We start from the raw sequence: 13,245 nt of genomic DNA, 5'->3' as shown, positions 1-13,245 counted from the left end.
TTCTTTAACCATTGGAGAAACCTGCCTTGCAGGGGCGTGTTCTGGGGTTCATGGCTCTCCTGTGCTTCACCAGCCAGGACTTCAAATACTGTGTTGGATTGAACATTCATGTAGGCTATAACTACCTATGTCAGCATAAATAGCCTTTACAGCATGTTTTTTTCACATTGAGAACTGACTTGTTTTCAAATAATCTATGTTTCCAGTGTATTTCGCTTACAGGCTACTCTACACCTTTCATGACTTCAAATAACGTATTGATTAAGCATATAGGCCTATTCAGTGAAGCAAATGCTTGGCTCCCCGCTCACGTTTCTATGCGAGAGCACGGACGTGCGGTCAGGGGAGGCAGAGCCTCACCTGTCATTATGAAAGTAAAAAACAAATAACGATAAAACAAAATACTTTTCTACTGATCTGTGGTATAAATGTATTTTCTGCATGATTCCAATCATTTCGAGCATTTTTATAATCAAAATCGATGAATTTGCGCATGTCCTGTTCAAACAGATAGGAGACAGCGAGACGGTGAGGCAGCGACGAGCTGTGCCTCATCTCAGATTGCGCAATCCCTCACAAACTGGGTTGAGCGCATGCGTAGAACCTATTTAGTCTTGCTGATCTGACAAAAAACCTCAGTGAAAAAACACGGAAGGGAGGCAAGCAGTACCTCTGCCTCAATGAAGGGGGCGGTCAGGTTTATGCTTGTTCTGCCGTTGCTCTTCTTCTACACTTATATTTGACCTTGACTGCGATAATGGAAGATTCTATAGCTAAGCTAAAACATTTCCCTTAGCTATGTCTACCTGGATTGCAAAGAATCTGTCTACAATTTTCAATGAATTAGCCTAATCTGCAGCGATATGCGTGAGGATAATTACTCATGCATCTTCAATTGCTGAAAGAATTTAGGTTTTATTATAGGCCTATTTAGATGGAACCGGGAAGGCTGGCTTGTTACCTGCATCATCGTATTTGAAAGCACGTTATTAAAAGCGTTTGTCCCTGTCTTAATGCGATGTTGTGTGAACCAAAGCAACGTTTAAAAATATTTTGTACTTGAGGCCTTTTGCGGTAATCTGTGTGAGTGAAAGCACTCGATGGTCTCTTCAAAAATCGCCTGATATCCATGGCTAATGAATCCATTCCGAATGGGTAGGCAGGCAGGCTAATCCACAACGTGTATGTGTTTACATACTTCCTGGATCCTTATTGGTGTCGCCGCCGCAAGGCACTGATTGGAGGGTCACAGACCATAATACAGCGCAGATGAAAATGATTCAGACTACAGCGTTTATATGTTCAACAATATGAAACTTAGTCTTAGGTGATTTAAAATGACACCAAATTTATTTCGGATTATTCCAACGGCAGAATACAAGGCGCAGGGAACTTTGAGATGCGTAAAGGCCACTTTGAGTTGCGTAAATGGCGTTTACGTGCGTTTACCCTCCACTACAGCCCTGCATGTGACAACCAACCCCAAAGAGAACGTGACAACCAATTAAAACCCGCCCACGTTGCTGCCAGCTGATTGTAGACGTCTTCTGGGTCAAATTTTCTCAGACACACAGTAAAGTAGCCTTACTTTTGGAGCAGGCAATAAAAGCAGTCACCCTGTTCTGGTCGCCTCATTTATCAGAATAACTATCTAAAACGGGAATAGATCAAGTAATAAAGTCAAGAAACAAAGCATCAACACAATTCAAATTGGATTACCCGGCTTCTGCTCTGAGATTGTGACAAGTACATAAGCAAGTAGGCTAGGCTAGTGTATTTTGTCATCCAACTGGTAATACTACAATGCCAGTAGAAAATATATGGGAAGATAATTTAAGTTGTCATTCGCCAGACCAGGTGTTCGTACTTGTTTAAACCAGGAAATTGTGTCAAATGATAAAGAACAGCGTTGAGTAGGCTAAAGGCTGCTAGCTAACAGCAGGTAGCTCGCTAGCTGGTAGCTAGCTATTAAATGGCACTCATCTTTGCTCTGATTATGAAGATGTTTTTTGTTTTCACCTTCCAGACGACAGCGTTGTGAACCCATCCACTTCTGAAAATTAAATAACTATCTGTGCTTTTGTAGGCTTTCAGTTTTTGAGATGTGTAGGGGGACGGATTTTCTATTAGATAGATGTAAATATCTCCACACTGGAGCTCAGGCAGGGACTTTGTCGAGGTTAAAGAAATAAAAATGTCAGCGGGTGCAGTAAATGGATCACAAGCTCCTAAAATTTAATTTTTTTCTAAATATCTCTGTCTGGCTATAGTGGTATGGTTTGTGGTTGATGGTGATCGTAGTTGAGTAGGTGGCACTGCTCGAAGTTGTCCACTGTTTGTCGCCATTTTCGCTGTTCTTTTTGCCCGCCAGCTACCTATTGTAGTCATGTGACTGAAAGCTATGAATAGCTTTCCCATCACACTTTTTAAGGGTAACAATTGTTTTGTTATAAACCCATTTAAAAGCCTAGAAGAAAAATACTGAGGAGCTAAATATTTTCAATTTGACATGAAAAACACAAAAAGTCCTCTCAACTCAAGTTCAGCTGTCTTACTCCAGAGAAGAGGTGAGCTCTGATCCCAATTCTGGAAATTTCCATACCAAAATTCTGGAGACAGCGCTTTCTGGTGGCGAGATATAATGAGTGTGACAACCAACCAGTGTGACAACCAACCAGTGTGACAACTAACCCTGTTCTCCCCTACGCGGGATCTCAGACAGGCATAACTCTTCTGAGTTTCCCTTTTATATAAAACATGTAAATCACCATACAATAAACAAGTGCACAAACAATCTAAACAGCAATGCACACACAACACACACATTTCAGTCTTGGAGCATACCTGAATGAAGCAAACATGCAAAGTTCTTTGGTGTACGCGGGATCTTGTAATCTTGATCTTGGGATGTTGTAACTTTAAGTGTATAGTTTACATTTGACTGAGTTAATTATTTTACTACTGAATTAAGTTAAGTTAAGCTAAAATGAATTTGTATTGGATGTATTTAAATATGCATAATTGCCTTAGTTAATGTGATTTGATTGATTGTTTCATTCATACTGTTGTTTGATAATGTAGTAAGTTTCGTGTGTTACTACATTTCCCATAGTGCACAGCGAGTTGCACTCCTGGTTAACGTTTTCAACGGTTTTTGCCTGTACTGTGCAAGTGATAAAGTGACGAGAGATTCTGCGAGTAAAAGTTCTTCGGTTTTGTACCCAGTTGTGGACCTCCATTTATTTCCTGCTTGCTAGTTAGATTAAATACAACACTGCACAAGTAACAACATAAAAACCATTAGGTTCAGTATAACAGCACTGCTAGCTAACTGGAGGAATGGAATGAGTAGCCCAATTAGCATTCCGATACGGATAAATGTACCATCTACAATTTGTTTCCATTGGTATATATCAGCACACTATACAAAGATATTTACAATAAAATCAAAATAATTCATAATCAATAATCAATACATTCAAACGCTGTCAAATTAAACAGTACATTTGAAGCATGGAAAGTTCCTAGCGAACTTTACAGCTAACCACAGTATGTATATGTACAGAACCTCGTTGTCAGGTGAAAAATATAAATAAACGCTCTGCCAATTGATAAAATGATACCACAACCATCACAACAAATATTTACATACCAAATACATATAATACATCGACAATCATTTTCTCATATTAAATTTCATGAATTATGATGGGCATTTTGCATAGTGGACCTACCTCAGACAGGCATAACTCTTCTGTCTGGTAATGGCAACAGCACACGAATATAACTTGCAGACCTGCAGTACATCACATCCCCAAAGGTGGCTCCAAAACACTAACACTAACTAAACACGCTTAATTATGGCGAAACTCACACTCGTATCTATTTACATTTCTAACTCCGTTACACACCTTATCGGCCTTAGACAGATCCTCCGAATAAAACTCTGCAAGCGCTCTAACTTTCCGAGCAGCATCAGACTGACAAAAATGTCCGCTTCATATTTGCACATCATATTTAATATTATTGTCGTTTAACATGGGCTACGGGAGCGGCGCTAACCGTTACTGTAAATCTCGTTAGTTTACTCAACGTCTATCCTACTGTACGTCTACTGTATGCCTACGTCTACGGCAAAGAGTCAGCGATAGGCCTACAGAATTGAGGAGAAACTATGAGATTGGAAAAAAATCTCAGATTTTGCCAGCTATACTACATAGAAATGCATTAATAGAAATCCTATACGGATCTATACAGAATAGCAGTTAAAAGTTAACTACTGTTTTGTAGTATTGTATATGTGTGTGGCTGACTTGGCTGCCCTACGTGTTTTCTTAGATGGGGTGTACTTTGAAGGAGGCTTAGTAGTATAGTTTATTTTGCAAGACAAGAGAGAGCACAACGTGCTGTTGTTCAAACTTGCTCTATTCTAACAATTTTTTTTAACCATACTGAAACTCCTCGAGGCATTGCTATGTGGAATGCAAAGTAATGCCTGATATGTTGACGGACGCCATTCTTACCGCCGTGCCCTATGTTGAAAGCTTTGCAAAAAGCATGACAATTATCTAGATGTTCGATATGCATGCAAACTCCTCTGTCCAACCAGACTTAAATTTACAAACATACTTCACCTTCTTCGGTGGTAGCCTACACTGGCGTCCCCTTCTGTCATTTTCCCTTTCCCTTTGAGCCTACATGATCTGGCAACTGTAGAACATTGGACAAACATTTTGATTTGATTATTAATATAATACGTTTGGACCTCATAATATACGGGAGATTACCGGGAGAAATGACAAAAAGGGAGGGGGCCGGCACGGAAATGGGTCAGAAATACGGGAGAAACCCGGAAAATAACGGGAGACTTGGCAGGTCTGCTTCATTTGTGTTTGAACTTTTGACATTATTTGTGTGTAAGTAGATATTTTGTGTTAGTACATTTAATGCCGTTTAGAGAATTAAAAAATGACGTCTAATTTCTGTTTGTAAATGTTATGAGAAAATTCAGTATTTAGCAGCTAAATTATGCTAGCTCTCCTGGTATCGTGCTACTTATGCCACATTATTTGACGTGAAATGTATGTATCTCTTTATTTCTGTTCCAGACAGTTTTACAAAATTAAACGTCCTGTATAAATACTTGCATGCTGATAACTTCAGTAAACTCAAGAAAAACAAGACTTGTGGATTCAGACGTCCTCTTTTACCAGGACATGTCCTCTTTTTGAGACCTAAAAAATGCGTCCGGCAGGGATTCCAAAAACGTCTGGGATTTTGCCTCGTCGGATATTTGTGGTTCTCTGGGTCCTTCACAAACTCGTTTTTACGCCCTTACAAGTTTTGGAAGGGGTATCTCCCTTACGTTCCACCTTCTTGCGCGAGCTTTGACAGGGTCATCTAAAATATGTCAAAACTTTGTTGCGGGGGAGGGGGCGGGGTCATCTGTATGCTATACACTACCACGCCCACTCCCCGCAACGAAGTGTCCTCTTTTTCACAAACTCAAATATGGTCACCCTACTTGAAATGCATCATCTTTATTCTGCAAAGACAAGTGTCGGCTAGCCGTCTAGTCCTGCTGGCAAACGCAGTATGAGGACAGCATAGAGAGAGAGAGAGGGCGATAGGGCCAGACAGCAATTTTTGCGTGTCCCCTCCTTGGAATTACTCTCTGAAATTTTACTGTGTAGGAAGGAGGAACTACTCTTAACACCGACACACCCTTCCCACAAAGTTCGCTGGGGGCCAGGCTCTAGGGTCAAACTGTAAAAAGTCAGGGAGAGGTTTACCCCAGAACACACTCAACATTCAACCTTACCAACCAACATTCAACAAGATCCAGACTCAAGGCTGTACAGGTAAGATTAAGTTGTGGTGGATTGTGCTATTCATATCAGAGGATTTTGTAGTGTTTTAGAGTCAATATGAACAAGTATATATAATGTTGCAGCATCACGGCTATAGATATTAGGGTTTTCATTTTTCATCTTTGAATCGTTTTCAGGCAGCCGTTTGCAGGACTGCTCAGACCTTCAAAGTGGAGTGTATTATATTTGCTCTTTGAAAACCAATCAGGAAAAGATCCAAAACAAACTTTTATGTGTGTCTTAGAAACATTCCCTAATTTCATCAAGCTCATCTATGTGCCACATTAAACAATGTGGCTTGTAACCACATGGAAACAAGTAATTCATTATTATCTACTGCTCTATGGCAGTCTGCAACTATATGGCAATTTAAAACGTGATTCATTGCATATTGCAGATGTTTTGTATCTTTAAAAGATAGCTCTCAGTCTTTAGACACAATTTAAGAAGCAAAGACATAACCAAAAAGACCATTAGTATGAAAAACTAAAATCATACACACAGGTATAAGGTGTTTTTGCACACAAAAATATTCCTGTAAATATGATAATACTTAAGATCATATGAAAGATAAGGACTAGATAAGGATAAGATGAGTGGATATAGACAGACACTCAGTTACTGCTATATACCTAAAAGTAATTAAATTGCATTGTCACTGCCAAGTCATTTCCACTGAAACTGCTCTTTCATGCTGAAGATGTTTGAGATGTGACAGAGGCTGAAGAGGAATAGTGTCTTCCATTAAGCCAATAGGGAATGCATATCGATATGTATGCACCAATCACTCTCACTGTTCTTTTGTTTCAGATATGAATCTGTCTACTTTACTGGTAGCCATTGGGCTCTGTGTGTTGCTAGGCTGGTGTGATGGCTCAGATGGTAAGTTATTTAATCAAGCAATATTAAAGAATCCCGCATAGCTTCCTAACAAAACTTTATTATTCAGAAATGTATTATTCCGTTGCATATTTTCTGTCATCAATGACATTAAACAAGGTAATAGTTAATCTTGGTCAATGCTGTTACCTTGCTGGTAAAACCAATGGATGTGCATAACAACTTTACAATTTGGCTTATTCACAGAAAGCCCTGGTCGACCTTTCATACTAGAAGCTATTGAGGAGGCCAAGCAGATTGTGGATGAGGCCTACAAGTATTCACGTGAAGAGTAAGTATAGAATTCCGCTGTACACTACATTCCTTAAACAATTTAGCGGTTTTTCCATTTCTAGGTGTGATTCAAGTTGATACACTGACAAATGCTCGATATAAATGGCTGTGGCTATGTCTTGTCCCATCCTGTAGGAGTTTGAAGAGAGTGCGCAAGGAGGACATCCGTCCCTCAGATATTTTGCGACTGATGAAGCAGCCAGCACGGGATACCCGCAATGCAGTGCGGGCCGCTGATACCATGGACATCACCCTGGGGCTCATCCACGAGAAGGCCCATCACATTCACAAGAGATCCATCAATGCCACAGGTCAACATCACTTGCATTCTCTGACACTCATCCATATCCTCACATCCTTCCAGGTATGGTGACCATAGGACTCACTGTATCTTCCTCTTTCAGACTTGATCACAGAGGACGAACTCCAGCTCATTGTGCGTCTCACAGGCTGTGCTGGCCGTGTCCAGTCCTCATCGTGCAGAACGACACCCTTGATCAACAAGTACCGCACTGCCACCAGCCTCTGCAACAACAAGTGAGTGCTGCAGATCAACACCACACTCCTGTATCTCCCCAAGACTAAAAACATCTTAATAGTTTAAGCAATAATGTCTGTGCAGACTACTGGTGTTGACTAATAGTGTCTGTGCAGACTACTGGTGTTAACCCACAGTGTTGGTGTTGACTGTCAGTGCTCAAAATACATGAGACGGAATTCTTGGTGTGTGTTTCCTTTGTATCTTTTTGGCTCCTCTTTCCATTCCCAGGAAAAACCCAAGACTCGGAGCTTCAAACACACCTTTTGCCAGATGGCTCCCAGCTGAGTATGAAGATGGCATCTCTCAGCCAAAGGGGTGGGACCGGAGTAGACTGTACAATAATGTCCTGCTCCCTCTGGTGTGATTATGCTACTGATTATAATGATGACGCTACTGATGATGATGGTGTTGATGATGTGATATCTCTGTGGTTCATGTTCAACCCTCATGTTTTTCTCTGTTCTCTGCTTTCAGGTGAGAGTGGTGTCCAACCGTATCCTGAGCACCACTGACAATAGCGTTGAGAGTGACAATGAGTTATCATACCTGGCGACGATCTTCGGTCAGTGGAATAACCATGACCTGACTTTCACGCCTCACTCGCCCAGCATACGCTCCTTCAGCAGTGGCCTGAACTGTGACACCAGCTGTGAACAGTCCAATCCCTGTTTCCCTATACCGGTTTGTGACATACACTTTCTCTTGCTCTCTCTGACTCCTCTTCTTTCCTCAGTCTGTCTGTGTCCATCTTTCTCTGTCTCTCCCTCTCTCACACATCTGCATGTGTTTTCACCTCCTTTCCCTAGGTCCCTAGCAATGATCCCCGACTGCCCCAAGACGGCTGCATTCCATTGTTTCGTTCGGCTCCAGCCTGTGGCTCCGGAAATACTGCCTTTATGTTCGGCGGACAGGCCAATGTGCGTGAGCAAATCAATGCACTGACGGCCTACGTGGATGTGGGCCAGCTGTACGGCTCAGATGACAGCCTGGCTCGTCATTTGCGCGACCTCACCAATGACGGAGGTCTGCTGCGTGTCAACGACAGGTTCCGCGACTTATCAGGCAACCGCGAGCTGCTGCCCTTCTCGAGCGTGGAGGGAAACATGTGCGCTACACGCAAACACATCACCAATGATACCACTGCTGAGGAAGTACCCTGTTTTGTGGCGGGTAATTATTTACACATTTCTTTCTCGCTGCTTTCTTCTCTCTTATATATTGTTTGCTATACTCTTCAATTGCTCTCCTTCCCTTCATAGCATGTTTTATTTCTAAAAGCTTCCTGACAACCATCTCCCCATCTGCTGGTTGTGCACAGGTGATTCACGTCTTAATGAGAACATTGGCCTGACATCTCTGCACACTATGTTCTTGCGGGAGCACAACCGTCTGGCCCGGGCCCTGCGGCAGCTCAACCCCCACTGGAGCAGTGAGACACTCTACCAGGAAGCCCGCAAGATCCTGGGTGGCTACCATCAGGTAGGTTTACCAACCATGCATCCATGTGCCTTCTCCTCTCACACCCTATTTTTAAAACGTTTTTTTAATTTGAATTGATTTTCACACAGCTTTCTTTTCCTCTTTATTTCTGTTTTTCTCTCTGCCTCTCCTTCCCACCCATTCACACCTGTGCTATTTCAGGTCATTGTGTACCGTGACTACCTTTTGCACATCATTGGCCCAGAGGCGCACAACCGTTATCTGGGCACATACTCTGGCTACAACGACAGTGTGGACCCAAGCATCTCCAATGTGTTCGCCACTGCTGCCAATCGCTTTGCCCACAACACCATCCAGCCTCTGATGTTTCGTCTGGATGAAAACTACCAAGATCACCCCCAGTTTCCCAGCGTGCCCCTCTTCAAAGCCTTCTTTACCCCATGGAGGGTGGTCTTTGAAGGTTAATATGAGCCTCTCCATTAATAAAACTTCATATTTGATGGATTAAACTAAACATGAAGGCATTTGCCTCCTCCTATATGACAGTGTTTAGGACCATTACAAACAGCACCCACATATATTGGAGATCTGATATTTGAAAGCGGAAGCTGATTAAGTCATCACTGTCAATTATATTAACCTCTGAAATGTAATATTTCATTGGAACTGTCATGGCAAAAGGTGTCCGGGTGCCTAAAGGGGTCCGGGTGATGTAATATTGGCTTTCGAACGACTCTTCAGTGACAGTTGCTATACCAACGCTAGCATTACCTCACCTGGACACTTTTTTGTGATAGACTTGCGCTGCATTAAATACCTCAATAACGCGATTTACCCCAGAGCATCTAGCATTATACTTTGCTACCTGAGACCAGCTTGCCTGTATTTTACCTGTAATAAACCAAGCAAAACAACCATGTGCTTGATGTTTGACTGTTAGGAAAGTTGTTGACTCGCTAGTTTGTTATAGTATCAAAGTAATCACATTTCAACAGGTTTCGCCGCTAGCATCTTGTTAGCGATTAGCAATTCCGCCCTTGTGTTGCTTTAAGAAAGTCCTTAATGTGTTGTTATTATTAGACATATCTGACGGCATCCACGATTACATTTTCACAAAACGGAATTGTTTGCACCAACTTTAACTATAGAGCTCATCCGAGGAATTGCTAATCGCTAACGAGATGCTAGCGGCGAAAAATTGCTAATCGCTAACGAGATGCTAGCGGCGAAACCTGTTGTAATCTGCTTACTTACAGGATACCGGCAGGCAGGTGCAGCTAAAACGGAATACTTCATAGTTAAGGCCCAATATTAAGCGACTAAAAAGTAGCTGATGGCTTTCGAACGACTCTTGAGACTCTCTGACTGATAGCCAAAAGGCGTCCGGGTTACGCAATTCAGACATTAAACCCACACTAGCGTTGGTATCTGTCACAACTGTCACTCAAGAGTCGTTCGAAAGCCAATATTACATCACCCGGACCCCTTTAGGCGCCCGGACACCTTTTGCCATGAGAGAACCATTTACGTTTCACAGTCTGTTAAAGTTCTACATCTCAAGCCATGTATAGTCTGCTGTAAAAACCTCTGCTGATTTCCAGAGCATTAAAATACCCTCAACCCTTCCCCCCTCCCTCTGCAGGTGGTGCTGATCCTCTGATCCGGGGCCTGGTGGGGAGACCGGCTAAGCTAAACACCCAGGACCACATGATGGTGGATGCTCTCCGGGAGAAGCTCTTCAAGTTTACCAGTCGCCTGGCATTAGACCTGGGCTCCTTAGACCTCCAGCGAGGCCGAGACCACGGCCTACCTGGTACTGCGCTAAACATTATAACTTAACTGTGTTGTAAAGATATTACAGACCATTTGTGCTTAACTAGTCAACGTGAAACCACCAAGGTCATTGGTTCTCTGAAAAATATTGTTGAGGTTTACATTTTTTCTCTGCCCATTGCTTGTCTGCTCAGTAGTCACTAGATGAAAATGTTATGTCATATATACCAATACAAAAGAACTGTAACTCATTGTCCCTCTCTTTCTCTCACTCCAGGCTATAACACATGGCGCCGGTTCTGTGGTCTCTCCACTCCTAAGACACAGGCAGAGCTGGCTCAGGTCTTGAATAACGCAGACCTGGCCCGTCGGCTCCTGGAGCTGTATGGATCTCCTGACAACATTGACATTTGGCTTGGCGGTGTGGCTGAGCCTTTTGTCCCTGGTGGCCGTGTGGGACCCCTTTTCGCCTGCCTCATTGCCAAACAGTTTCAAAATGTTCGCGATGGGGACAGGTGAGAGAGAGGGAATTCTGAGCTTGGGACCACATTTGCATGACGCTATCAAGCGTCTTTGGGTACCTAGAAAAGCGCTATATAAGTTTAAAGTCTTATTATTATTGTCTTAGTATGCACTGTAGATGCCACATCACTTAGAAGCTCTCCCTTGTGTCTGCAGGTTGTGGTGGCAGAACCATGGGGTGTTCACAAGGGCACAGAAGACCTCGCTGGCCTCTGTCTCCCTGGCCCGCATCATCTGTGATAACACAGGCATTGGAGATGTGCCCAGCAACCCCTTCATCTTTAGACCCCGAGGTTCAGGCTACATCAAATGTGATGACATCCCCCCATTCGACCTCCGTCCATGGTTGGAGACAGGTGAGTGGACATTAGAGATGAACCACACATTTTTGTGTGTGTATAGTCCCTCACAAACAGACAACAGATATTTTGTCATTAGAAATCCAATCACTGCATGTCTTCTCCCTGGTACTTCTGCTGTTCCTTCTGTATTTTAATAATGAGCCAAATGGAGAAGGACAAACATGACTGTGATAAGTGGCCACATTGTTAGTTGACATATGGCTCTTTTGACCTTCCAGGTAAGGTTGATAATCACATTGCCAACGATGGAAATGAGGTTAGTGAGGATTCATTTATGCATGTTATATTTGCACAGATTATGCAATCACATCGTAACCGGCCACTTTCTTTTGATAATAATATCTTGAATTATTGATTTAGTGCCAGATTACAGATTGACAGATTAGATAAAGGAAAATGTCAATGCTATGAACATTTTCATAATTTCTGCAGATCCAGACACAGAGCCTATCCCAGGGCCCCCAGGACCACGCGGACCACCAGGGGAACGAGGTAATGTAGACATAACCATTGATTCAATCACATATTGCTTCAGGAAGAAATTATGGAATCCATGTGCTCTTGTGATGTTCCTAGTTTGCTTAATCTGACCCTCTTCAAGCGTACTGAATGTTAAGCTGTGAAATTGACCGTACCTCTGTGTTACTCTGCAGGTCCCGCAGGGTCCCAGGGTCTAAGGGGTCCCCCTGGGCCCCCTGGCAGCAGCAGCCAGCAGCCCCGTTCTGCTTTCTCTGTCAGCCTCGGGGGCTCCATCCCCTCCTCCAGCAATGTCCTCCGCTTCCGCCGGGTCACCTACAACGGCCAGAACCACTACAGCACAGAGACAGGCAAGTTTACTTGCCAGGTGTCTGGCGTCTACCAGTTTGAGTTCTTCTGCACGGCGTTCCGGATCATGGGCAGCGTGCTGCTGATGCGAAACGGGTCGGAGGTGATGACCGCCTTCTCCTCCTATATGGTCGGTCGGATCAACTACTCCGGGGACACTGTGGTGCAGCTGGGGCAGGGGGATCAGGTGTGGCTGGAAGCCACCCAAGGGGGATCTGGACTTCTCTCAGAGAGTTTCTTTTCTGGACACATCCTCTTTACAGTCTGAGGGAAGAAGAAAACATTCTGCATTCTGTCATTCTATATCACGCACAGAGGCATGTTAATATACTCACTAGCACATACACAGGCATGTAAATATTTTCACGAGCGTGTTCCAAAAGAACTACACCACATACTCTCATTATTGTTTTTATACTTGATCATCAGAAACCGCACAGAAGAGCATGTTCTTTGTGCATGTTCCTTACAAATGTGGCACCATTTAAAAGGGAACTAAACAGCCTTTCCAACGGTATAAGATTTATTGCCAAGAAGCATTGTTACAACAAAGAAATAATCTACCAAACACAAATTTCATTACTTTTTGTGCTATGTTTATATATATAATTTTAAAGTAATTTTATGTATTTACTTTTGGTAATGTAGCATTAATCACTGGAGGGGATATATTTTTTTATAAAAATAGTTCAGCAGAGGAATGGATATAACAACCTGACAGTAGATGGCGTGTTGAGCC

At 42.8% G+C, this 13,245-nt stretch overlaps 1 protein-coding gene and 1 long non-coding RNA gene across 2 annotated transcripts; both read left to right on the top strand.

Annotated features, from left to right (window-relative positions):
• Nucleotides 1-5,823: 5,823 nt before the first annotated feature.
• LOC116224710 lies at nt 5,824-7,002 on the top strand. Its single transcript, XR_004165706.2, has 3 exons — nt 5,824-5,861; nt 6,681-6,752; nt 6,957-7,002. It is a non-coding gene; the product is annotated as an uncharacterized LOC116224710 (long non-coding RNA).
• An 11-nt stretch (nt 7,003-7,013) lies between these two features.
• LOC105895488 (eosinophil peroxidase-like) lies at nt 7,014-12,789 on the top strand. The gene is made up of 13 exons (XM_031585466.1): nt 7,014-7,041; nt 7,088-7,354; nt 7,448-7,580; nt 7,813-7,942; nt 8,059-8,265; nt 8,391-8,754; nt 8,903-9,063; nt 9,226-9,484; nt 10,667-10,837; nt 11,075-11,312; nt 11,476-11,675; nt 12,114-12,173; nt 12,335-12,789. The coding sequence occupies exons 1-13, from the start codon at nt 7,014-7,016 to the stop codon at nt 12,772-12,774; spliced, it is 2,658 nt and encodes an 885-aa protein (XP_031441326.1). The 3' UTR covers nt 12,775-12,789.
• Nucleotides 12,790-13,245: the final 456 nt, after the last annotated feature.

This window comes from Clupea harengus, chromosome 18, assembly GCF_900700415.2.
Source record: "Clupea harengus chromosome 18, Ch_v2.0.2, whole genome shotgun sequence".
Taxonomy (NCBI): domain Eukaryota; kingdom Metazoa; phylum Chordata; class Actinopteri; order Clupeiformes; family Clupeidae; genus Clupea; species Clupea harengus.
This window is presented reverse-complemented; position numbering and strand designations above follow the sequence as displayed.

Bases quoted from the DNA above. Each gene is read 5' to 3' on its own strand.
- LOC105895488 (XM_031585466.1), top strand. From the start codon at position 7,014: ATGAGGCCTACAAGTATTCACGTGAAGA. The intron at 9,064-9,225 runs GTAGGTTTACCA...GTGCTATTTCAG, and splicing joins TCCTGGGTGGCTACCATCAG to GTCATTGTGTACCGTGACTA. The intron at 12,174-12,334 runs GTAATGTAGACA...GTTACTCTGCAG, and splicing joins CGGACCACCAGGGGAACGAG to GTCCCGCAGGGTCCCAGGGT.